The sequence below is a fragment of the Hippoglossus hippoglossus genome, unplaced genomic scaffold (assembly GCF_009819705.1).
Source record: "Hippoglossus hippoglossus isolate fHipHip1 unplaced genomic scaffold, fHipHip1.pri scaffold_74_arrow_ctg1, whole genome shotgun sequence".
Taxonomy (NCBI): Eukaryota; Metazoa; Chordata; class Actinopteri; order Pleuronectiformes; family Pleuronectidae; genus Hippoglossus; species Hippoglossus hippoglossus.
The window spans coordinates 4,381-32,119 of NW_022986831.1; the positions used below are offsets into that span (position 1 = coordinate 4,381).

Here is a 27,739-nt window from a genome sequence, read left to right on the forward strand (position 1 = left end):
ACCGAGACATGCGCTAAAACATAGAATACTGCAGAGCTGCACAAAGGATGGTGTTGATTTAACCGCAGCTTTCGATTACTTTGTAATTTTTCCTTTTAATATCAGCAGGATCCTTTTAGAGCAGGGGTTTCAATTTGATGTGATTTGACCTGACAAACAGGGAAGAGGTTGTTTGATATAAAGGTTTTATTATTTGTTGTGTAGTATATTCTTGATACAGTAAAAGGATATAAAGATTATTCTATTAAAGACTAATTCGTCATTTCTTTCTTGTCCTTCCTTCCCTTTTGGACACAGAGCGACGAGCAGAGAGGTTAATGTACAGACTTTACAAAACCCTCAGTGATTTCATTCCAGCACATTTTAAAAACTCAACAGAAACACTCTCTGTATAATTAACTGGAGCAGTTCTGATAAAAAATCATGAATTGGATTTCTTTCCCCTCCTCGTCTGTATAATAAGCGATTACAGTTTGAATTAAACGGGTCATTAAGGGTGAGTTTGTTCAGTACCAGCATCAGGATCTCTGGTTTATTGTCAGATTCTCAGCTCAGCCATTCAGAACATTTTCAAAAACATCACTGATAATTTATATTTTTAGTTTATATTTATCAAGGTCCCGCTGATAAGCACGCACTCGACCAATCTCAGGTCAGTCTCAGCTGTCACTCACGACGTTTCACCCTGTTTTTACAGCATCAAATAACTAATGAAATCCAAATTGAGGAAAATCTAAACTGAACACAACCATGCATCAGTGTGAAACTAATTTAACATGTGATTTGACTTTTCGAATTTTCGTCCACATCCCATCCGCTAACGTGGAGGAGCCAGGGTTTATGACCTGAACTGCAGCCAGCCACCAGGGGGTGAGCAGGATGATTTGGCTACACTTTTTGGGACGCTGTCATGGCGTCCATCTGTCTGTGGTGTTTACTGGCTAATGGCTGCGAGCTGCTATGTCGCACAGTTGTTGTTGTATGTTGACTGAAAAAGCAATTGCATTTACACTCGTGTCCCTGACCAGTTACAGAGGCTGTTTTGCAATCTGATCACCTAAAACACATTTTGATGACATGTGTAAATAGAGTATATATGTGTGTGTGTGTTTGTGTGTAACTCATGTGTTTGGTACTTTGGTAAAAAACAACATCTTGGTTATGAAATCAGGATTTTATCTTTTTTAGAGCAGCAGCTTGGAAATGGCTTGAAAGTGCCTGCTGGGTAACATGTAGTATTAATGAAGCAACTTTCAGTGAGATCTTCAGACTCTGTTCCATCCACTGTCTGACAGAGAACCACGTCAATGGAAACAGCTTCATCAGGAATCCGTCTGTATTAAAACACAGTAGGTGAGAGCACAGCCAGCAGGAGCATCCAATAGGTTTTGACACAGTCTTGATTCTTTGTGCCTCTAATCTTGTCATTGTGTAAATATATATATTTGCCAAAAGAATGAATTCTTTTATCTGCTCTGGAATAATCCGATAATAAAGATGCAGAGTGATAAATATCGAGGAGCTGCTGGTGCATCTCACCTAATAAAGAATAAAGCAAAGAAAACTCTCTTTCCCTTCCATAAGAAACACAGAGAGGCTGGATATCAGTATGCTCTGATGCTGCCGTCATGCTGCTGCTGCTCTGTAGGAGAATTATTTATCCCTCGCTCTATTCCTGGGAGGATGCTGCTGACAGCGTCTCATCTCACTGTCTGAGCACCACCGGCTTCCATTAAGGGCCACGGAATTGCAGTGTGATGTCTTTTGCGGGGAGGTTCCACCGGTTGCGCCGCGTCTCTAAAAGCTCCGAAAAGCACAAGTGATACTGAGGCAAAGAAAGAAAACATTTATTGTTTATGAATGTGGTGTCACACAGGTCCTGTCAGAAAAAGAACAGGGAGGTGAGGTCTTGGTTTGAGGTCTGTGAAGTAATCCTGCCTCCGCTCAGCGTCTCTCTCTCTCTCAACAGGCAGCCGGACTTTGGAACAGTTCCCGTTAAAGAACAATCAGCACGTTTGTGTAAAAGCGAGAAAACATTGCAATCGCAAAAAACAGACATTTCTAACATTCCACACGACTACTAGGTTGTTTTTTTTACATTTGTGACGTTCGTATTGTTATAAAATTTTACAGAATAACATTTTTGTGTCTCAGTGCAAAAGATATATTTCAAAAGAAGTTCAGAAAAGCCGTGCCCTTGATAAATGTGAACCCCCCCCGGCCCACCCTGACGTCTCCCCCCCGCCCCGACCAGTGCCCCGACAGTACAATACCTGGCCCCGTTAACGAGACCACCAATAAATAACCAACAGAAGCAGTTTTACAGTCACCGTCAGATAGCAGCAGTGTTTCAGCTTTGACTTTAAATACATATTCACAAACAACAGTGTGTCACTGTACACCCACGACTCATCAGAACAACTTTACCTATAGATTATAATAATTACAGCTGTAACCATAGCAATTACAATAACAACAGAACAAAACAAAAAAGGAACTCAGTGTTTCACATACGCATCAAAGTATTTACAGTACTTTTTGAAGTTCTGTGGCTTAATTTCCCGTGTGTGAATTCCCCAAGTAAAAGAAGGCAATGACGTGTCTCTAAGGTCAAAGGCTGGGAGGTCATCAGCTGGTGCAGATGCTGTTGATGGAGATGATGGCGGGGTCCACCAGGCCCAGCTCCTCGTGCTCGTTCACGCACAGCTGATAGCCGCAGCCCCGCCTGCGCTTCAGCGGGGTCACCTTGGCGTCGGGCTTGGCGCGGGGCGGCAGGAGGAAGCCCACGCTCCCGGCGATCAGCATGTGCCAGATGCTGTGGATGTAGAAGTAGTTCTCCTCCGTCTCCACGAAGGCGTAGAGGGCCACGGCGGACGTGGCGATCATGGTGCCCGGGAAGAGGAAGAACACCCAGCGCTTCCAGGTTGGCGGGTAGCAACGCCGCCGACGGATGGTGCGCACGGTCTGACGGGTCAACAAACACACAACACAATGTTTTTCAACCGGCACAACAAATAAAATAAAAAATAAAAACTGTTGTAAGTGTTGTCTTGATATTTTGAATACATTTCTTAATATTCTTTCAAGAAGGTTTCCTGGAAAAACCTGTTAAAGGTTCATAGTTTAACAACTTAAATGTGTTAATGTGATGAAAACTCACTGATTTGTTTGAGTAAGGAAATGATGATACTTAGAAAATAGAAGAGGGGAGTAAGGTGGAGATTTTGGGAGCAGAATATTTCTAGATACATTTCCAAGAATTTTCCAAAGCCAGTAACTTAGAGATCTCAGATCCATTTGCAAACCCAGGTAAATAAACAATAATAAATGCTTAGGAATGTATTTGTTCCCTCCGTCGTGGAGGTTATGTTTTCTGTCTGCATTTGTTTGTATATTAGTTTGCAGGATTACGCAGAAACTACTCAACTGATTTCCATGAAAAATTGTGGAATGAAGGAAGAAGGATCTCATTAAATTTTGGTGCAGATCTGAATCAGAGGGTGGATTAAGGAATTTGTTTCACTATGTTTAGAATTGTGCGAATTTTGTGTTTTTCAACATTACTATTGATTTCTTTAAGAATAATTCATGCAGGTTTAAGGGTCTAATATTCATGAGTGTGTGTAATTAGGTGCAGATCCAATTAAAAACCTGGATCTAGTGAATTTAAATCTGGTTTCATTGGCAGATCATACAATTATCTTTGTATTAAAGTTCATTTGACTTGTTCCCTCATGTTTCTCCAGGCTGCACATAAGCAAACACACTGGTGACATGTTTGTCTCTGAGTTTCTTTTAGGTACAGTTGAATGTACCAGGAAGCAGTGTCACATTTTGCACATTTCAGTTTAAAGAAAACCCAGAAGACGTCAGGAAGCATGAATCCTTTTCCGCCCGTTAACAGTGTGAACTACATCTGCGAATCTCCCGCGAAAGAATTAAGATTTATCGTCGTAAACGGGCGAAACAACGACATGACGAGCAACAATATCAAACTGCCTTAAAGAGGAGCTCCGTTTCCTCTGCTCAGCTGGAGGCTCGCCTGTGGCAGAGCTGTGCTGAAACGTACGGCTGCTCTCGGAAAGAGAAGTGGAAGAAAACCTTTTGACAGGATGTTGAACTTTCTTGAAGTGCAGGTCAGTGCTATATATGCGTTGTTGAGACGTGGGAGGTGCTGGGTTCACATCAGGTCCTCTGTGAGCCGCTGCCTGTCTTTCTGCTTCTAACTTCACTCCAGCTTTAAAACACTCTCTCTTGTCTCTGTGAAAAACTGCACCATCATTGAAAAACGTCCCGTAATTAGTCGCAAATGAAATCGTCCTTTCTAAGAAACCTCCGAAGACGTGTAAATTCGATTCAAAATGTCTTTCTAGAAGTTTATTAGAACCCATAAAAAGCACTTTATGGTTATTTGTATTAAAAAAATTAGAGTGGGAGGTCACAACAGGGAGCAGTCATTCAAATATGAAGAGCAGTGGTAGTTCGGCGAGGCAGCAGCAGACAGTTCACTTCGACTCCTCATGAATCTCTATTGGTTCTAATGACTGAAATGTGAATTAATGCAAACTGCTGCAGCATAAAGCCCCTAATAGATGTTTTAAATCGCTCATTTTATCACTCGATTGAGTCGTTCTCTTATTTATGCTCGTGCTTTGATCGGCACCTCGTGTACACGAATGTCTTTATTTGTTTAATCCAGGTAATTTGCTCATTCTTTCTATGAGGGGCCACAATCACTGAAGGCGTGGCCCCTGCATTCGTAAACAGTCAAACTGGAGAGTGATTCACGATTGTATTTAGACTCTATTGTCATCGCTTTATAAACACTGATCCCCGATAACATTTTCCTCACAAATCATTAAAATGACGACTCATTCGATGGAAATTAAAAGTCCTTAATGAATGACCGAAATAATTACATGTGTTCAGGCAGGAAAATGGCTTTGATTGAATCATTATTCTGTATTCATTCTAGCTTAAAGACTAATAATCATTAATGACTGTTCCCATTCCATTGGAAAAGCCTTATTGTCGCAGCTAAGACAAACAGTTTCAGAGCAGGACGGTCTTTCAGTCATTTACTTTTTGGAGAATTAGGGACGTTTGGCAGTTGAGCTTCTTCACTCGTCTTCTCACCGCTCATGACAACCCCTGCAAAGCAGCAGCAGCCGCTCTGTGCCCTCCGCTTGACTGATCTAATTCGGTTTGTGTCTGGGAACATTCAGAATGCCAGGCTTTGCAGAAACATGACAAGTTGAAATGAAAGGGCTCTTGTCGAGAATGTGCGGCACTCAAACTCGGGAGCTGCAGAGGCCGAGTGGGGTGGGGGGGTGGGAGGGATTGAGGAGAATGCTGAAATGCAGATCTACACTGTTGAACAGCTGATAAATTATGAAGCAATCAAAGCGCGAGGGGCAGGTTGATTTTACAGAAATGTTACAGAAACGCTGCATTAGCATGAGATCCAAGGGAACACCATGCTAACTGCAGCTTTCATGGAAAAGCAGCTGTGCAGAGTTTGCTATCGTGATCTGAGAGAGTGCGGTTCACTGTCAGAGTGTCAGTGAATGACTAAAACTCGTGTATATTTCCATTCTATAGATATGACAAGCATTATATAACATATTTCAATGAGCCATCCAGATATTGAATTACCACAGAAAACCAGTCACATAGCAGCAGCCAGTTATGTAAACCTCTGAATACCCTCACATTGAATGATGCAGCTGGTGAATTCTGAAGAGCTGTTGTTAACTCCAGAAAAAAAAAAGAGAAAGAAGAAGAATCTCATCTGTGCTAAAATACACTGTCTCCTGTATTTGGTGCTGAAGGCAGAGGGTTTACATGGTGGAATTAAACAGGACTTCATCCTCCACAGTTTTATTTTTGTATAGGATCCTGCAGCTCACGGGAAGATAACTCACAGCTACAACTCCCACGCTCTATTCAATGCAAAGCTTTCTCCCAGGAAGCCGCTAACCATGTTTTCAAACTCATGTCAGAGGTTTGGTGTTAAAGGCTTCGTCTCCTTCCTTTTTCTTTTTTTTCCTTTTTTCAAAAACGTTGCCTGAAAGACTATTATTTTTTATCTTCTCAGTTCAGGGAGCACATTATGACTCGACGAAGAGTCACTGAAAGTACAAGCTGACTTATAATGGAACTACAACCCATGACTAATACCCACAGGCTGCAAAACTTTTAAAGCCCCTTCGATGCTAATGTAAAGAAGCTCGCTGGTCGGAACCCCCTCAGTTTTACAGCCGCACACATGTTCCACTCCCGTGTTAGCTTAAATGATGGATTATGGTTTTTTTTTTTAACACTTGCTGGCATGAGGAACAAAAGAGAGACAGCGCTGACATGTTTCATCTTCATGTCCATGAATGTCAAACACACACACGACGTATTCGAATAATTATATTTCAACCAGTTTCAGAAACATCCATCATAGAGCAGCTGTAGATTTTAAGTTCAACTGTGTTTACATGTAGAAATGATTTCGGAAGAAACAAGATCTGAAGTTCACAAGCTAAAAGTCTTAAGAACTTTGTAATGCTGCCTTTAAAATAATGTTATTAAATATTACCTTTACCCCTATTAACCATTTTATTGATTTCATGTGTGGTAGCTTTCTGGATTTCTAATCCACTTTTAAAACAGTAAATTTCCCATTTATTTTCTCCATTGACATTTCTGAAAATAAGTATAAAAACAGTTTTGAGTCTGAAACCAGGCCGAGCAGCTGCGAGATGAATCGTGACCATGAAACATTTGATTCAGAGCAAAAAAAAAAGGCAAAGGTACAAGACTGTGTACGTGATTATTTAGCGAGTGAAGGAACTACACATCCCATAAGCCATTGCGAATGATCCCAGCACTTCTTTTTGAATTAACCTTGTTGTGGTAAACATTTCCATGGCAACAGCGAGCTCCACCTATCAGAGACGTCACTATTGAGTCCACCTAAGCGGATTACAATATAATGGCTGATATAGGGATATATGTCTTTACACACTGTTGAGCTCTATTGGACAATTATTTTAAACCATTTAATGACTACGTTGTATATGGCTTTATAACTTCATCCCCCTCTGATTTCCCGAAAATAATTAATTTCAATCAAATAGCTCCTTATCTGTTTTCCTCTTAGACCGTTGTGTTACATGTGAATCCCCCTCTTACGATCAGTAATCTCTTATCTCCTCTTTTATAATTAAATCTTTTTTTTTTTTTTTAACTGTGCTGCAAACATATGAACGTCTCTTACCCACGCCACGGCCATGATGCCCAGAGCAAACAGGCTGGGTCCCAGCAGGTTCCACAGACCGTGACGGTCCAGCTGCAGCGCCATGGACAGAGACATCGCCCCCAGCAGATACAGCACCTTGACAGAAAGAAAAAAAAACACGCCGATCAATAAGTGACAACACCGGCTACTTCCCAAAATGAATATGTGTGCGATAAATTTGAGACGTCTCCCCACGTTAGACATATTGTGACAAAATCTTGGCATCGTAAATCTTCAGAAGTGATCGGCGCTCTCCAAACCACCGGGACATGATTTGTATGTGTTTCAATACTTTCATTTTTCTCCAGCGTTTTGCACCTGTGTCCTGTTTTTTTTTTTTTCGGCTGTGGGAGTTTGTGCTTTTCCTAAAACAGCTGCTGCCATTGGAGATTTGGTTGAGAAGTTTGTTGCTATAAAAAAAAATAATAAGGCAGAATGTACCACACAGAGGCTGGAAAGAGAAATATAAACCTGCTGGAAAAGGGTGTCGTGCTGGGGTTGCAAGTTAGATCAGTTTGGTTTAAAAAAAGAATGGTGCATGTAAATATCTTTTCAATATGGCGATGCATTATAAAAATCTAGTTTGAGAAGAGTTAACACAATTCTGGTCTTTGTTAGACAGAAAAGCTAATTTGGAAAACAATACATTAACAGTTGAAGCTGGAGATATTCTACATTTTCAAGGAAGAACCCAGATCAGGGATGTCACAAGGGGACAGTTGGGCCTCGACGGAGGGATGTGCTCCACTGAGTCTCCTTCTAGTTCTCACTGTCAACAAATGACAGAAAACGACAAAACTGATGGATGAATAACTGACGAGGCCAACGGGGAAAAGATCCCAGGGGCCTACAGGGGTCAGAGGGACACAACACAACCAGAAAGACAACAGCAAAGAGACGCACAACGACTAAGAAAAGACACGAAATAATCATTAAAATACAAAATAGCCACAAAGAGACAAACAATGACCTGAAGGAGACAGAAAACAACCACACAGAAAAGCAAAAGGAAACCGATTTTAATTGATTTTTGTTCTTTCAGGGGGGGGGGGGGCTCCTACATGTCTGTGCTCAAGGGCCTGTTGTTTATTCTTATGTCATAAAACACCATTGTTTCCCCAAAACTGTGATAAATGCATCAGAGCGCCTCAGTCTGACATTATCATGAACAAGCACAGTCCCACATGCTGCATCATATTCTGCTGTATATGCACCGAATCACCAAATGTGTATTAATCCACTGCTGAAAGAAACAGTCCCCAGCAAATGCACCATTTACTACTGCTTTTAAATAACTAGGCACGATAAAACAAAACTATTGTGGCCCAGTTATTTTAGGAGATTAACCTTTTTTTAAATGAAACATAAAGATTTAAGATACATATCTTCTATGAGAATGAACGGCCTTTGGAGCTGAGTGCATCCGACAGGGTGGCTGAGTCAGACAGTGACTGAGAAACAGTTTGACTCACAGTTATTTGCTCTTTTCAGGGGATTTGTTGACGATAAAAAATAAAAATAAAACGTTGCAGCCTGATTTTATAATGTTAACATCCCCTATGAGAATTGTCTGTAACAACCAGCATGAGGTAAAGAAGATAAAAGCCGGTCGTTATGTAAACATGCCATTAGTTTAATACCAGTGGGGAAACGGTCAGCTCAGAAAATAACTCTGATATTTAAAAATGCTTTCAAAATAATGCACCAACTGAGCTTCCTCTGTGTAACAATGGAAACAAAATGTGAACAATGGAGACCTATCCTGCAAATAAAGGCAGTTTAATGTTTTTCTCTTATTTTTGCCAAGCTCACAATTTGACACAAAGCCACGGGATATAAAAGAGATAAAGCGAGAGGGATAAAAATCAATAAACTGTGCTGCACATGCGTTGGGAGAAGTTAAGCCTGTCCAGGATGCCGGGGGTCTGCGTTCGTCCGTCTGCTGGAGGAACGCGAGGAGAAATTGGGGGGATTTTCGAGCAGGGGAGGCGATGACCCGCCTGCAGAGGAACGGGACTAATTGGCACCCACCGAGGAGGAGAGGAGGAGAGGAGCAGCGCGGTGCGGCCAGAGGAGTCTGTGCAGCAACAGTCATCAGTCATGTGCTGCACCACCGCAGAATCGCACCGCAGCACCCAGGCATGCATGTGTACACGCATTGTGTGTGCAGACGTGAATTGCATGGACGCTCACAGGCAGAGGTTTCGCTGCAATTAATCATTATGTGTCACGGTGATGGACGAGCTGGTAGGAATTCTGGTCAGGGGTCTATTTTTATCAGCCACGTCTTCTCATGCTTTCATGTACAGTAGCACAGATTCACACTGTATTTGTACATGTGCAGATCACAACAGCAGATCCACATTAGGAGGGATTGCAAGGGCCGGGCTGAAGGTCTGACATTTTTTTATAATTTTAAACATGGTTGTTCACTCTTGACCTTTTGGAGCAGTGACGGGAATCTGAACACAGAGATGTGCTTATCATATTTTAGAGCTTTCAGACACAGCTCATGGTCATAAATATATAACCTTGGCAATTCATTCTCTTCACCATATAAAAAAATCTAATTCACTAATGTTAAAAGCTCCTGTGAATCTCCATTATCACCAGAGCTTTCACAGCTCTGATACTGAAGGTCTGTATATTCTGCTGATCCACTGCCGCTAAGGTGGATGTACAAAGGTTCTACTTAAGTTCATTAAGTCAAGTACGTTAAGAAAATATCTTTATTCAAGAGATTTAAATCATGAAAAACTATACTTCATCACTGAAAATTATAATTTTGGCTTTTTACTGCGACTTTGAGATTGTCGTCATCTTAACTTAACTGCTAGAGTCTGTGGTGACATCACTAAGGGCTCTTTCACAGCTCTGGTTATAAACTGTAGGGCTGTAAACTCTGCTGATCTACTCCCATGTGTCCCGTGTCGTGAATTCTGACATCAAACATGTGTGGAGTTAACAGGGAGTGTCCCCGGGCTCTGACTTTACCCACAGCCCTTAACTAAGTTTGAAGTTGGCCATTTGGTCAAAATGAGGCCAAAACTATGAAGATGAGACTCAATTATCAGTCTTTGAATTAATTCTGATTTAAATTCGGAACAAATCTCCGAAGCTCTGTCTTTACATGAACCAACAAATACTTGTCCATGTGAGATGTTCTGTCCAAGTTTGTCTTCGACTTTAAGACCTTCAGAGGTCTAAGCTCTGGTGATGGACTTAAAAAACAACATTACATATGCAAGGAAACCAACACACACTATTCAGTACACACACGCAAACACACGCACACACATACACAAACACACACAGAGTTCCACTAGCCCGTCCTGACGTGCAATTTGATTAGTGACTGCGTACTGCCTCCCTCAGCAAAAACGAAAACTCTAGAGGACAGCAGATGTTCGTGTACACTCCCTCCCTCCATCCCTCTCACTATCCCCTCCCCTTCTCCTCCTCCTCCCATTTATGGACACACACACACACACACACACACACACACACACACACACACACACACACACACACACACACACGCACACACACTTTCCCTGACTGTGCTCCATGTTGGTGTGCAGCCAGGGGAGTGACCCGTGGAGAAGGTGCACCTGTTAGTGTTTCCTGTCATCCACCGCAATATGTCAACAACCAGATAATTTAGCACCAGGCATCTTTGATCCTCACATTGATCTTTTAATTCATCACTAAAAATCGAGGCGTGCATGCACTTCTCATTTGTCGCTCTCTTACTCGGCTCTGCAGCTCCCCGTCCTCTAATCCCTCTTCGACTCGGGGCTCGTGTCAAGTTGTCGCCCACTAACAAGGAGCTCTCGGGTTTAAACGCTGGCAGACGGCAACACGTGACAGTGGACATGCGCTGCTGCCTCCATCTAACATTTTTATCAAAGAAATCAAACGGCTCTGGAGTTGCTCTTAGAAATGACCGCGTCTCCGCTCAAGAGACACAACTCAGCCAATCACAGCCGTAGTGTGTGGAGCTGAGTTGAGGTTGAATCGCTATCTGCTAATTGTCAAACATCTAAAAGTGGAGAAGATGAATTGGTAAATTTGATCTTGTCTCTGTTTTGGAGTGTTGGCACTATACCGTCCCTTTTCCTTTTGGATTCAGCCAAAACAAGACGAGTAAAATATGTGTTTAATAGTGTGGATTGTTAATGATACTGTTGGTACACGTGTAGTTTCAGCGTTATTGATTCAAGTCAGTGATGTGTGACGTGTGCTGTTCTGTGGAGAACATCAGTGAGGGCAGATTCACAGTATTGGATTTTTTGTGTTCGTTATCAAGCTGCGTCAGATGGTGCATTCATGTTGGATCTCGTAAATCAACATCAACAACTTTGTGAAGCAGAAATGATCTGATACGCTTTGTCATGACTCGAATAGAAGTTTTAATACAGCAAAACAAAATGGCCACTCACTCTGACTATCAGGTCAGACTACATTAAGTGTCAAGGGAGGAGCAGAGGGTGGAGCCTGATTGACATCTCGAGAACACAGCACGCCCACCTACACCTGCGTACTGCAACCATTGGACAGTACTAGCTGTCAATTACACTGTAACCACACCCCAATGCATAAGGTGCTTTATTTTCTATTTGACTTTAAATGGGACCATAATTTACACAATGAACATCATGCTGTGTTGAAGAAGACTTGAAACTAGCGACTGAGACCATAAACTTTTTAGGAAAATGTTTACTGACGTTATAAATCAAGAGAGAAGTCCAGTTATTTTATCATAGACTTCGATAGAAACAACCAGTGGAGTCGCCCTCTGCTGGTCAGTCAAGAGAACACAGGTTTCAGGCATTTACACACTGGCTTCACTTTCTGGACCCGGAGTCCACATTCATTTTTATAAACTATATATATTTTCTGCACCACTGCACCTCATTTTTCATGAATCCAACGTTGTTCCTTGATTCTTGCTCAGTAATAATCATGCAGCATTACAGTGGGGACCTACCTGTTTTATGATGGACTTCAGCCTCGCCATGGCGATGACGGTGACCCACACCGACATGAGCGACCCGAGGAAGTCACAGAACTGCAGGACGTCGTACTCCATGATGCAGAACACCACGATACCCGGCTGGTCACAGGCGTGGTAGAACTGTCGGGAGAGAAGAAGAAAAACAGGAAAAGACATCTGATTATGTTTGGTAAAATCTATTCAATTATGTTATTTTTCATTGTGAAAATGTACTATTTGCTTTTAGATGACTGAACCGTAGTTCTTTTTTACCCAACAACATCTTTCTGGTTTGGTCTAAATTTACTCCGTTGTGAATTACTCTATTCTAATCCATGTCAGCCCAGAACCAATTTCCTGTTTGTTCATGCTTAATAATCTCTCAAATTACTTAAATTGTTGTCCCTTTTCCAAAGTAATTATTTTCAACCAAAAATACATAAATAATAGATTAGGTATGTGAGTCATCTCTTTGACTAGAACATATCCTTCCCTGAATATTAGTTAATTCGTATATCATTAAACCTTTTTTTGGATACGATATGACTTTCATTTCCTCTCCGTTAAATCCCTGTGGAGCATTTCTGTTAAAACAGAGCAGGGGACAAGTTGTGAGGCACCAACGGGACACGGAACACAAAGACGTCCACTTGGATCAACAGGTTGATGCGTTTAAAGGATTATCAGACACTCAAACGCTGCTCAACAGTACATACAGTAAAATACTCAAATAGGATTGAACAACTTGAGAAACCACTCACGGCGGCAACTATTTCATCCTTCACTGTGAAAACTGTCAAGGTGATTGGCAGAAGTATTGTGTTCATGGCTAAATGTGATGTACCAGGAATATGCACTTGCATGTATTTGATTGGCAAATTACTGGCTCATGTTGTATAGCAGCAGAAGGTGAGACGGGTTCAACTTCCTGTGGTGTTTTGACAAACCCCCTCTGTGTTGGCAAGGTCCCTTTAACTTCCTGAGGTCTTTGTTACGCTCACAGTAAATTACTGTATTACCTCGGAGGTCACATTTTCTCCCATATCCATTGGCTTGTTTGTTTGCCAGCGAGATTATGCAAAAGTTACAAAACAGATTTCCAACCCACCATGATGTCCCACATTGGTTTGTGAACGCCATTCATGGATCTTGATGAAAACATATTTAGAGGAGTGATATCTGTGCTCAGTTTGGTGCAGCCTGATTTAATTTAAAGGGACTGTCGGGCCTTGGCAGAGGGATGAGCCATTCTCATGTGTTTTTAAAAACAGACGCTGCAGGGGAAGCAGAAAAGCAGCTTTCCAGTTGTTTGTACTTTCTTCACACCCAGAAATATTTTATAGGTCAGCTCTGGTGTTTGTGCAGAGACGCGCAGCAACATGCAGTCACTCACAGTGGAGAAGAACATGGTGAAGATGTAGACGGACGCCTCCAGCAGATAGTGGCTTCGGATGGCGATGGCCACGGGCGGGACGAACATCAGGTTACTGAGACAGAGCAGCAGCGTGGAGAGGAGCTGGAAACTGTAGGAGTAAGCCTCCGAGTTGTCTGTGCAGCCCCAGCCTTCCCAACCTGACACACACACACACACACACACACACACACACTCACACACACACACACACACACACACACACACACACACACACACACACACACACACACACACAAAGTCAGTACTGTATTCTGATCTAAGAAAGCAAAGATCTAACAGAGAAGATAGCTTTTGTGTTCGCAGGTTTTACAGGGTGGAAAAAATGGCGTCAAAGAGGTCTGTGTCGTTCTTAATCTCTATATAAACATTATAAACTTGAGAAAAGTCTTCTTAAATCCTTTTCGAGGAGATGAGCAAGAAACTCTACTCCACATAAATCGGTTTCTTTCAGAAGCTCAATCCCTCAGAATTTACAGAATCTCTTGAAATGGAAGAAAAGAAAATGTTGAAAGTTTGATCAGCCCTTTGTTCTAAACAGACATTTCTCCATGAAAAACCATCAAAAACCAATACGAGTGCAGTTGTTTACGCAGCACAACAGAGGCCTGGGTGGTGTGATCTCCCTCCAACGTTACGAACCCCTGCTTTGCCACTTGATCTGGATCCTCATCAAGCGGGGGATTGGATGAGACGGTGCGAATTAAATATTCGTGAGTGCTGTCGAACGGAGGCTTTGCGGCGCGAGACGGACCGAGGGGCGAGGGCTGAATGCAAATGCGCGCCAGGAAGCAGTCACACATATGAAGTATGACAATGAATTTAACTGCAGAGAAAAGCAGCTTCCGATTAAAAAGGAGATCAAAGCAGGACTTAAAACAAGCCTCGGAGGACATGCTTTGTTTAGCTTCATAAGCTCATCTTTTATTAAAAAGCTGCTCGTAATTAGGAGAGTGTTTTATTGTCTTATCAGAATGGCTTATATTAGAAGATTAATACCAGGCCACTGCATGACTCATTAGACAGTGGCATCTACGATTTAATGGCGGTATTGTCAGTTCAGCTCTGGCAGATGACTGTGCCCCCCCCCCCCCCCCCCCCCCCCCCCCCCCACCTCGCTCCGCACCCTTTCCCTGTCACTCTGCGTGATGTATTCTCTGACAAATTAAAGATGCTATGCAGCAGTGATGACCCAATTTCCCCACAAAAACTTTTATCTTATCTTGTATGCAAAAAAAACTCTTGACTGCTGGAAATCACTTCCAATTATTAATTCATGGTCACGCTTTTAGCTAATTATTCAATTACTGATTAATAATTAAAGCCACTGCATATTTATACAGCACATTTAAACAATTATTTCTCCACTTAATCAAACAACTTGCTGTGTTTTGTTAGTGACGGGCTTCCACGCTTAGTGAATGCATTTCTTCAGATAAACAGACCAGCTTATCTGAATTGACTTCATCTTCACATTGTGCAGGTGGAGGCTGGAGAAAGAACTGACACTGCAAAGCTCAAGAGTAGTGAGGTATTACCTGCTTTGCATTCACATGCAGCGTAAAGGTAGTTGTTGGTGCGCAGCAGTTTGCACTGTCCGTACGTGCCACAGTCGTTGATGCAGGGAGTCAGGTACGAGCGCATGTACACCTCGGGCTGTAACATTGGTGCACGCCTCAAATCTGAAAAAGTCACAGACAGACAGAGCATTGGACGAGGAAAGTAAAAGCAGAACCGCTGGTAAATTCAGGTCCTTGTGTACCAGCGTGAAAACACACATCAACTGTTTCACCTGTTAATGAATTTCAACTGACTTCTTCTGCACTTTGTTTGTGGTAGCAGCTTTTAGCAAAGAGACTCTCAAGGTGCTGATGTCAGTCTGTTGATTGGTTCAGCACCGTGGTCAAAACTGAAATATCTCAACAACCACTGGATGGATTGCCATGGTAGTTTGCAATTGATATTAATGCCCTAACTTTTCATCTAGCGTCATCATAAGCTTTAAATGAAAAAGTCAATTTTGCTTTACGACCAAATACCAGCAAAATGTAATGATAATCCCATAAACCTCAGCAATTCTCTGCATTTAGCGCTAATTAGCAAATGTGGCCAATTAGAAGATGCTAAACATTATACCTGCCGAACATTAGCATTCTAACCTCAACCCTTCACCGTTGTGTCGAAGTGCAGCCCATCGACTTTATATAAAAACAGACGATGTGTCTCCACTTCCTCCCATTGCAAAAAAATTAAGCCAAAATATAGATAGGGTCGCTACCAACTTGTCCTCCAGTATCGAGGTACCGCCAATACGTGCCCTAAACCAATCAGGAGTCAGTCTCAGCTGTCAAAAAATTATTTTACATGCTCTATGTCCCATCTGCTAACATGGAGGAGGCAGCGTTTATGACCTACACTACAGCCAGGCACCAGGGGGCGATAGAGATGATTTGGCTTCACTTCACAAGCAGTCATGTCGTCCATCTTCATAGACAGTTTACATCTGTATCCCAATTCAGGGGCTGCCTCCTTCAAAGCGACACAGTAGTGCGGCAAAGTGTGAGCATTTCAAAAAGCTCCGGTCATATGAGGCCAACAACAGCATCCTTCCATTCCCGCACTCGCTTGTATGTTGCTGCTTACGATCTAATTGCTAATTCCGACAATCAATCACAGAGAATAAAACTCCAGGAGGTAACAAATGTGTTTCTTTGCCAGAAGCCATGTTTTTTAATCGATGCAGCTGCTTACTTTTCTATTTTTAACTTATATCCATCAGCCTCACGTCCCTCACGCCACTTTTCTCTCTAACAAGACCAGACATTAGCATGTGTAGAAATCTGACACGTACAGAAGCTACGTTAACGTTCTGCACATTTTCAAACCTCAGCAATGCTTCTCATGTGAGGATGAGTCCGTGTCTCACACCATCTGCTATTATCTGTTATTCAAATTCAATTGGAACTCCCAAGGGACCCGGGAATAGAAAAATCTGCTTAATTTCATTCTGTTCACATTTTCATGCCATTAAGGATTTGGGCTAAACAGCTCAATCTGCTGAATATATATTATAGTTATGAACTTGTGAAAAACACTGCGTTGGACAGGTTAATGGAAGCTTTTCCTCCTCCTTCTCTTTCCTGCAGTTCTCACACGGATTTTTACACAACCCTGAGAAGGAGCGAGTACTTATCGCCCTCATCTGTGAATTAAATTGTACACGAAGGTGCAGAGAACAACAGAGATTACAAGACATGTTCTGGTTGAGAGAAGATAAGAGCTGTGCCCTTTACAAGAATAAAACATGTTTTGTCAGTACAATGCATTATGGTCTCCTTTATATTTACAGATGGAAAAAACCAAAGTCTGTGTGAATGGTGGACATTCACTATTCACAGTCAGATTCAATTCACCAAATCAAAAAGATGCATGAATTCAAAATAAGCTGCTGCACAAATTTGGTGAAATTTCAACCTGCACCTCTGTGTCCTGAAAATTTAATTTCAAGACACATTTGAATTGTTTTCTTTACACTTCCCAACATGCAAATGTGATTTTAAAAACCTCAGAATCGAACCCTGCCCTGTGTCGTATGCTCGGCGTGCAGCAGCAGGAGCACATTCACCAAGCCAGTTCCCAAATTAATTTGCTGGGTGACAGATGGGGAAGGATGTGGGAGGCTGCACCGTCTAAACGCTGAGGATGTTGTCTTCATTAGAGCGCTGAATTATTAATTTAGGTAAATAAACTAGTGATGGTTATTTGAATATGAGCTTAAAGAAATATTGAATGTCCCCTTTTGAAATTGTCCTCCTGTAATCGACAGCAAATATTGTCTCATGTAGATTGATGTGGGGCACTGGGACAAAGCCAACGCATTAATAATGAGACTGTCAAACATTTATGAGCAGCAGTCATTCAACTGGCTTCAGTCGATTTTTACTTGAAAATCATGTTTGGGAGAATTTCATGGTTGAACAAAGCCGTGTAATTACCCAATCGTTTCCATTTGAAAGAAATAGTTTGATGATAGTTTTGTGGGAAAACGCTAATTTTCCACCCTGCCCCCGAGTTACGTGATCAGATCGAGAGCTCTCATCCCAAATATAAAGTCCCAGCTAACAGCTCACCTGACTGTACAAAGGTAAAACCCCACCTGCTGGCACCTGAATAATTAACACTTCACCAACATGTTTTCTCAAATAGTACAATGGCAATTTGAATATATACACACAACACCACAGGAGAAGTGCCAGGCAACAAGCAAAAACTCAAAAAGATCAAGTAAGTGTATTTCTGGGTTTGTCAAAAATCATCTTCAGTTAGGTCCGTCGAGGATGTTCCTGTCCGTCTGTCTGTGTGTGTGTGTCAGCAGGATTACACAAACAGCACCTGGTGGATTTCCACGACAAGGGGAGGGTGAGAAATTGGCTAAAAAAGTTCCCCATTAAATTTTGGTGCAGACCCGGACAAAGGGCTGGATACTGGACTTTTTAACAATTTTTCCCGGCAATTTGTTGCAGCTTGGTTGAATTCAAGGGGACTATTGGGCCCCTGGGTGAAGTTCTCCAGTGTAATAATACAATGGCAGCAGTGGCTGTCTTACCCGTGTTCAGTGGCACACAGAGAGCGCAGACTGAGGTACCAGGTTCCGGTCTGTGGGTAGGGAATCCTCAGCTTGGTGATGTTAGCAGAGGCGTTTACAGAGAGGAAGAACCCAGAGACCGATTCTGTAAGAAGAAAACAACAAATGAGGGTAAACTTGGGAAAACCTCACACTTTTTACAAGCCACTGACATGTTGCACTTGAAATTTTGAACTTGTTTAAATACTGAATACTTGAATATGCATCAGTTTTTAGATGCAGGCACTGAAGTGAAGCTGCTGAAATGAACCCAGTGAAAGGACCTAAAGAGAAGCTGAAGTTCAATCACTGAAAGTAATTTAAACGTCAGCTTCGTGGAGGTGATGAATCGAGTTCTGAAAGGATTTAACACCACTGAACAAACTGAAAGATGATGGTTGAAATGTAAGGAAAACAGTCGTAACTTGAATGTAGCTTTGGGAGTTAGAACAAGTGAAGTGTAAACTTCTTGTGGGACAACAAACAGTTTATCAATTTGGGGGGGGGGGGGGGGTGGAACTTGTGGCTATTCTGTGTCAAATTGGATTTACCTGATTCACATTTCAGTGATGAGTTGCCTCGTAAGAAGAGAGGCGTCCCGTGATTCAAGCAGCCAAACACCGTGACATTAGCTCCTCTCAGCACAGTCTGCGGGAGGAAACACAAACAAACGTCATTCATCCGTCCAGCCGGCCATCAACCATCTGCTGCCATCACGCCTGCGAGCTAACACCGGCCATGATCACCTGCAGCTCTCATTTCCCCTCCGCTGTGAGACAGTAAACTTTAAAGCTAACAAATCAAGCGAAAGTGCTCTCCCTCTGTCGGCCTCAGGCACCTCAATGAAGATGCTGGCAGTTTATCTCCTTAAAGCATCAATTATACATTAACACGCTCATGCATTAAAAGAAAAAATTCGTGGAGAGGAGTAGTCAGGCGTTGAGAACTGTATGTGTTTAAACACAGCAGCTCCCTCTGCAGAGACATGAGGTGAACACAGGCCGCTGAAGTCCAATTTGGTCTTGGTGGAAGAACAACAGGGATACAAATAGCAGCGATAAATACTGGATGTGTTCATACAGTATTTATTGCTGCATCCAGTGAAATTTGACACTTTATAAGTTTTGAAATTCCTCCCAATTTATTCACAGGGCCTTTTGCTGTTTGGGAACAAAGAGTCTGTGCAGCAGAGCATTGAAATGTTTTACAACCAGAGTGGAAAGTATCCAACTAAGTTACTAAATCTGAAAACTGCAGCTTTTATTCATTCGTTTCATGCATTTGCTGCTTTTCCTTTGAGGGTCACGGAGACTGGAGACTTAGCCGCGGTACAACCAGGACAGGTCACACAGATGACCGCTGGTTTAAGCTGTTTTCAGACATTAACGCTGGAAAATTGGGTCTGACTTTTACGTACGAAAAACGCAGCAGGAGATTCGTCTCAGACTCGAAGTTTTGTTTTAAGCACATCGACACCGGCTTCGACCGAAAAGCTCTTCAATCTCATCACCTTTCGCAGTTAAGGTCTTCGTCAACTCCTCTTCATCCTGAGAGGTTTGTATTCTTCCAGTTTTGCGCCTGTCACATATTTAATCAACACTCACACTCACTCCCTGTGAATGTTCCTGTTATATTCACACAGGGGCTGTGTGAAAAAGAAAGAGAACCTGTGGTAGCCTTCAGTTGTCATAAAAACTCAAAAGGTGTTTAGTTTGTCCAGTTTGGGCTACCGTAAAAAACATGGCGGCCTCTGTAGAGAGGACCTGCTGCTGATGTCAATATAAAGTATTTAAATATAAAGGTCCCATTCTAGGGAGAAGAAAACAACAATTAGTACAATTTAGATGAAACACACTAGTGAAAACATCACTAGGATTATTTTAAATTCAATTTCTGCCAATAGATCCATTTCACCTAAATCCTACACACTGAACCTTTAAATTTTGGGAAAATGTCCGGACTTCATCTGTGAAAACAGCTATGGCCAATTAGGAAAATCCAGTAAACCTAATCTGCATGTCTTTGGACAGTAGGAGGAAGCCGGAGAAAACCCACACAGACACCGATATAACCTTCATGCTTTTCCTCCGTGCCGCCTCAACTGCAGCTTTAACCTGAAAAACTTTGCATAATAAGATTCAGCACATGTATTCGCTGTTTGTCCAAAGGGGAACAGAAGTGGTTTGGATAACTTAAGGCAATTATTCCTTGAATAAATAAGATTTCTGTCGCCCCCACAGCACATAAAGTATGTGCAGGGGGAGTTGGCAAAGTTGTTGATGCAATAACTTAAACACTTTGCCAGGTGCTGAGATTTCAAGCTTCCTAAACTCACCATCTGGCCGGTCCTCTCTTGGAGGAAAGATAATGCCCACTGGCATTTCCAGAGAGAGTGTGTCTCCCCCCTATTGTCCCCATTCTCCCCGACAGTTTGAAGATGAAGGATTAAGAAAGAAACAGTCGTGGACAGAGCAGTGAATGAGACGCACAGGGACATGCGAGGGTCGGGGGGGTGGGGGCCAAATCCAGATGCTGTGTATCAAGTGAATTTTATCAACATTTCTGGATGTCAATTTAAAGAGCTCAGTCAAAAAGTAGAAATGTTTTCAGCCATGACGATGTCTTTTATCTGTCCTTTCAAAGGACTTTTGATTTTGTTGGACTCTTTGTGTTTTTTTTTACTTTGTTATTTTATATGTAGTTTTTACTGTTCTGGCACATTTAGTGAATTCCTGTTTTACCTTGTTACTAACCCTTGTGTCTCATTTCAGTGCACTTTACTTCCTGTTTGTCTGCTTTCCCACTTCATAGGTTACGTGTCCCGCCCATAGACTGTACCCTTGATTGTGTACCTGTGTATAGTTAACCTGAGTTCTTTGCTAGTTTGTCTTGTCAGATTCTCTTTATCGTTTTCTTCCTGTTTTCCTCGTATACATTTTTCACCGTGCCTTTTTGCTTGAATGTTTTTTGGATACCTCCTTTCTGGATCTGCCCTTAAGTGTATCGTCAGCATTCGGGACCTCACCTCGCTCTGGATGTAATAATGTCATCTGTTGGTCCACAGTTGTTTTTTTTTCAGAATTTCTATAAAAAATAATAGAGATCTTGATAAAAAAAATCTATGAGAGTGGTTCATGGTGCCGCTGATGAATTGAGGGCGACTACTGGGCCTTGGCGGAGGTATGTGCTCTGCTGAGTGCAGCTCTAGTTTCAGGATGTGTCTGATCCGTCATCTGAACCGTTCACGCTGTGTAGAAACCAGGAAACTCCTTTGTTTCCGACTCCCCCCGGACCGACCGTCTGTGTGCGGCTGAAGTTTAGATTTTGCTGACAAATTTCACTGTAATCTGTCTTTCAGCTCCATCAACCCCCCGAGCTGGAGGCTGACCGTTCCTCAGCAGCCAACATCTTAGCTGTCCAGTTCTGTGCTTCAACGGAAAAGGGATTTCAATCACTTCCAAAAAATACCGTTGTGTCATCAAGGCTTTGCTGTTTCGTTTATGTTCAGTTCTTGTTGTGCTGGTCGTGTTTTTTTTATTTGCTCAATTTAAAATGGATGTCTGGAATTTAAATGCTAATTCTGTTTGGGCTTTTATTTATCGCTTTTACTTGTAAACCACTTTGTAACATTGCTGTGAACACTGCAACATTAATCACGTTTAATATTGTGATTTACATGCCTGATCCATTATGCAGCTGTTAGTTAATATTATGGGATGTGAGTGGCAGAGGCGTAATTCAATCAGGTGCAAACAATGCAGAGCTCAAGGTGACTGTAGTAAAGTACTGAAAAAACATCTGAGTACTTCCAGAGGATTAGTACGACATCACACACACTTCCACTGTGATCGTGAAGACGCTGCAGATGGAAACAACTTTCGTTGGATGCCAGTTTGTCTCGGTTGTGTCGCCGTCTCGCTTTTGATTTGCTGAATTTCCCCGGAGTTGTGTTGATGACATTTGCCAGACGGGACACAATGCCAACTGATGCAAGAACATGAATGAAGTTGGCAAGTGAAGTGCCCAAGATAATTAAAATAAACTCCTTGATGAGTTTTCATTTGGCTCAATAAAATATTGCACTGTTGTTGTTGTTGTTTTTTTAACTCTTATTTTTCATTATGAGCAAACACCGCTGCTGCTTAGCAACAGAAAACCTCAACATTTCTTATATTTTCTTCTCTTGGCATCAGTTCAGTATTTTCCAATCAAATTCTTTTTTTTCTCTACTACTTTTACAAACAACTTCTCATTCATGGGGCACAACAGTGACACGGGAGACAAACACACAAATTAATAAATGAGCATGAAGAGCAAAAAATAAAAGACAAGAAGAATAAAGAAATAGATTGATGGGTCATAAATAAATAAATAATAATTTGTAGCATTTATTTATTCATTTCCACATCTTTTAGAATATTTATTTCCGATTGTTTTATTTCCACATTTATACATGAAATAAGAGACGGTTGTTTACAAATGGGTCCATATAAATGTGAATAATATATATATAATTCATCTATCCAACTTTTAAGGGTTAATTCAATTAAATTAAATATTAAAGTCCCATATGTTTATCATTTATATTATTTTTACAATATTCTTATATTATTATTGGATATATTTTCTTTATATTATCTTCTCCGAGCACGTCAGCGTGTGCAAGTGTCAGTTACTGTGAAAAATAAAGGTGTAACATACCAAAGCGTATGAAGAATTCACTGATAGTGTCTCGAGGACTAATGTACAAGTGATTGTAATTCCTTTCTCTGCATGGGTCCTGATGTAAAGAATGTCAAAAATGATGTAAAGCGAAAAAAACTGATAATCTTCCACTGGAAATAAAAGCCATATGCATTAAGTTCTCACTCCCTCACCGAGAGCGATACAAGGCAGACAAGCCGCTCCCTGAAAATGTCTCCATAAGCCCTGCAAATCAGCCACGGTCCCCCACTGGCAGCGGCTGACTGGATTCTGCGCCTGAGACAAGCAAGTGACAGATCATCACCGAGGGGGGAGAAATCTGTCCATAGAATAATATAGCATGACAGTCTCTCTGAGGAATACATCTCGTGGCTCAGACCAAAATCACAGCAACCTGGCAGCACAGCAGACTGTCGATGAGACACACGTGTTGTCGAGCGCGATATGTTGGGCTGGAAAACGGGACAAGTCGCTACTGCGAGGTTAACGCACATGCACACGTGCTCTTGACTGGACTGAACGATGACACACGTGAAAGAATGAGGAGGAAATGACGGAAAAAACAAGGTTGCCATTGGGCGACGACGTTATTGTGGCGTCAATCAATGAAAATATCATATTAATTACTCAGTCAATAATTGTCATTTCCTTAAGAGTCAACTATTTATGTTTTTCTCTGACGTATTGGGGGAAATACGGCTGTTTGCTCGCTCACCGGGGGTTAGATGAGAGGATCGATTATCAATTTCATCTCCGTGTGTTCGGGGGCGATGAAAGATGTGTTCATCTTATCACAAAATGTGGGAGCAGAGGGGATTCAGCATGGAAGATACATTTCAGCAACCTCAAACCTGTCGTAATGACATGTAGGACTACAATGATTATCTTTACTATCAATTAAACACATCATTTTCTTGATTAATTATTTTGTGTATAAAAAAGGCCAGTGTCAGGCTCTCAAAGCCTCTGCTGACATTATAATGAAATATCTTGTTTTGTTGTTTAAATCCATAAATAGCTTATTATCACAGAAAAAGAAGAAAATACCTTTTGGTTGTATTCCTCTGCCAACCAGGGCAGTTTCTGTTGACATCATCATTTCAAGGTCTCAGTGACCTTGATCTTTGACCTTTGAAAAACTAAATCTAATCAGTTCTTCCTTAAGTCCAAGTGAACATTTGTACCAAAGCACAGATCGGTAACCCAAACACATAATGCGTCCAGCAACTGGCTGTAGTCACCGCTGAGGCCTTTTAAGCAAAAAGGCACAAGAAGTGTTTCCATTGGGGCAGTGACGCATCAAAGCAAGAGGTTTCCCAGTTTGAATCCCAGTGGAGTCCCAGTGGAGTTTGCATGTTCTCCATTTGTCATTGTGGGTTTTCTCTCTGTACTCTGGCTTCCTCCCACAGTCCAAAGACGGGCAGATTGTGGTTCAATGGAGAATCTAAATTGAATAGTTTTTTTGTTGTTTGCCATGAACTGGCACCCCGGCCCGGGTGTACCCCCCCCTCCCACCCCATGTCAGCTTTGGCTCCAGATTCTCCTGCGAACCTCAAAGAACAAGCAGTAGATAATGGATGAATAGTAGGAATCTTAATATCTCTAATTCCATCTGCTGATTGGAAGCTGTGTAAAACCTGCTGATAGGACCTTGTGATTGTTTTGTTAAATATTAAACAGTTAAAAACCGAAGGTTGTATTCTCCTTGTAGTTGAAGTCCACCTGTTTCCTCCCGTCTCCTCTTTTTGTGCAAAGCCACAGACGCTGTAGGCAGAAGATTCCCCTGACCGATATCTTTTCTGAATGCAGAGAAGTAAAACTGATTCTAATCGTACTTCCTGTGAAGACAGAGGAAATGTCAAGATATTTCTTTTTGAACTGGTTTATCAAAGATATCTGTGAGGGGCTTTTTATGCTTCCTCCTTCAGTTATTTCCACGCTGATTGGCCTGCGTTTCCATTAGGAGCGAAATATCTAAAAAGTCCATCTGCCAGCCTGTAGCTCTCCAGGTCTCTGGCTCCCTGTCGGCCTCCAGAGCCGCTGCAGGTGCATTTCTAATTCCGTTAAAGGACAGCGCAATAAAGACTTATCAATTCCAGCTTGGATTATCTTTTGCATTTTGTTCACTCTCAATTAGAAACATATGTCACACTCCCAAACATTGGCGTCTGTTTCCCTGTGAACGTTTTCAGCTCCCAGAGCAAATTCTGCAAACATATGAGCATCCATATTTAGCTCCGCCAGACACTGTGAGCCCAATTATTCACCTTCTCTAAATGGAGACTTTCACTTCACTAACTGGTGCATATTTACTTTCTTTAACTACAATCTCATCCTTCTCAATAGTGAAACACGCAGCAGGTGAAGGATGAAGGTGTCGACAGAGTAAGAGTCCAACATATTCAACCAAAAGTCTTCAGAAATCCTTCAGCTGCACATTTTCTTGAATGAATCGTATTTTAATGTTATAGTCAATGACCCTAAAATCTTCAAACATTCACTCAAAGATTTATTGCTCAGTCCTGACAGAACAGATTTTAACTCGGTGGAACGATGGAACGATGGAACATGAAGGAATCCATTAAATATTGGGGCAGATTCTGGACAAAGGGGCTGATCCTTTATTTCTCTTTAACATTGTGAGATGAGGCATTTTTTGGCGGTTTTGTTTTTTAAAAGATATTTTTAGGGCATCTAGTCATTATTGATGCAGTAAGTGTGAAATGGGGAGAGAGCGGGGAAGACACGCAGCAAAGGGCCTTTAGTCAGAAGCAAATCTGCAGCCTCTGCGTCCACACTACCAGGTGAGGCAGCGAGCGCCAGGAAATGGGATATTTTTACTCATTTCCAGGGGAAAAATTTGATGCAAAAAATCTGGGATGTTTATGGGATTAAAATCTCCAAGTGTTTGCAACTTGGTGCAAAAATCCAGATCTAGGACATAGTTGTGCTTCCCTGTAGGGCCTTGGCGGAGGGATATACTCAATGAGGCCATTAAGGTTTACAGAAATAAACCAAGATAAATCTACATACTGCCTAATTGAAGACCTGCTTTAACTCGTCAGTGGAGAACAAGCCTTTTGTGTTTGAAAATATAGTTTTGCTTTCCTTGTTTTCCTGTAATTTAAGGAAATAAACAGTTGATAAGAATACTTTCTTAGGACAATCTGAGGAACTCACCACGTTGAGCTTGAGCTCCATGTTGAGGACTCCTCCACTGTCTAGAACTGGCATCAGGTTGATGGCGAACACAGCGGCCCGGTCGGGTGGGATCGATATATTTGGCCCGAAGAAGACGTAGAAATGCACGGAGAAGGTGTCCAGCTCGTTGCGCAGGGTCGGGCGAATGGGCCAGCACTTGTTGGTGTCGGCTGTGGGGGCGAGGTAAACGATGCTGTCCTCCGAGGTGTGCAGGTGACTGGCGTTCTGCAGCAGACTGGGCAGCGTCGCCACAGACAGCGTCTCAGACAGCGAGAAGCCCATCGCTACTCCGAAGGACTGCGGCATGTTCATGGAGGAGCCGGGCTGAGCTCGGTCCTTGGACAAATTGGGCTTGGAGCAATCTGTTCAGAAAAGACAGACATCAAATTCCCAAAGGAAATCAATCAAACTGACAGCCGAACATTCTGGTGCATTTTCACTTGACGTGATGCAGAAGTTTTTTGTAATAATCCCCTTCGTTAAATCAAACGACCAATCACCAGCAAATCTCAAACAAACAGGAAACAACCAAGTCGGTTGTTTTACTGGCGTTATTATGCATGCTAAGCAAGTAAGTCTTTTGCAAATGTTTGAAATGATCCCCTCCGGCTGGCTTCCGTAATGTAAACAGCTAGGTTCGGCGCAGTATCATGCTTTTTAATGAGATAAAGATCCACATTAATTGCAAACACTGTGCACTCGCTCAACACAAAGAAAGTCACTGCAAAATGGTCATTGATGGCAACTGGCAAAGTACCATCAAATATCGTCAGTCCCCGCAGGGACCGGATTTTCAAAGGCTTTTGTGGCTCAGCCTTGTTTGCATAGCGTTGTCTCTGAAAGGGTTTGAAGTATTTTGACATCTGCTCAGGCAACTGGAGCACTCCTAAAAATACCGAAATACTAAATACTGCATTGGCTGGAGGCAAATGTAAGTTTGGTGGAAACAAGAAAAAATCTGTGTAAAAATCTGAAAAGAACCAATTATATAGCACATGTTTATGCATGTACTGTATATGTGTGGGTGGGCGGATGGGAGAGGACGGGGGTTGTGTAATCATAGTTTTTTTTTTACTGTTCATTATCCCAAGAATTGGATTCTTTCTGGTTTCATATACAGCCCAGCACATAAACGCTCCCCACATCCACTGAGGGCAAGACACAGCAGTGAAAACACCGGATAAACAATAGTGATAAATAATAAAGTGCAGCCTAGTTTTGCCGTCCTCTGTCTCGCCAGCGAATGTGACACCTGTAAATTGGACTGAATTTGAATAAGGGCACACAATCCTGAGAGCATTCATAACAATAATAACCGGCGACGGCGAGAAAGAGCAGGAGGAGGTGAGCGCTCCAGATGGTCTTTCCCCTGAACCTGAGGTGTTCTTCAATTTAAATCCACAAAAGGTCAAGTAAGATCTGCCTGGCAGGCAGGGGGGAGAGGCAGTGTGAATAATTAGTGTCTGTGTTGCCATGGTAACAAAGTGCACTGTA

The 27,739-nt window shown here is 42.0% G+C and overlaps 1 protein-coding gene across 1 annotated transcript in view; it reads right to left on the bottom strand.

Moving 5' to 3' along the window:
• Nucleotides 1–2,263: 2,263 nt before the first annotated feature.
• LOC117759034 (transmembrane protein 8B-like) overlaps nt 2,264–27,739 on the bottom strand; it is a 32,943-nt gene continuing 7,467 nt past the window's right edge. The window contains 9 exon segments of the mRNA XM_034581020.1: nt 2,264–2,964; nt 7,268–7,384; nt 12,279–12,425; nt 13,678–13,856; nt 15,255–15,369; nt 15,371–15,398; nt 18,323–18,446; nt 18,892–18,988; nt 26,225–26,607. Coding sequence (XP_034436911.1) covers nt 2,629–2,964; nt 7,268–7,384; nt 12,279–12,425; nt 13,678–13,856; nt 15,255–15,369; nt 15,371–15,398; nt 18,323–18,446; nt 18,892–18,988; nt 26,225–26,607 — 1,526 coding nt within the window. The 3' untranslated portion in view covers nt 2,264–2,628.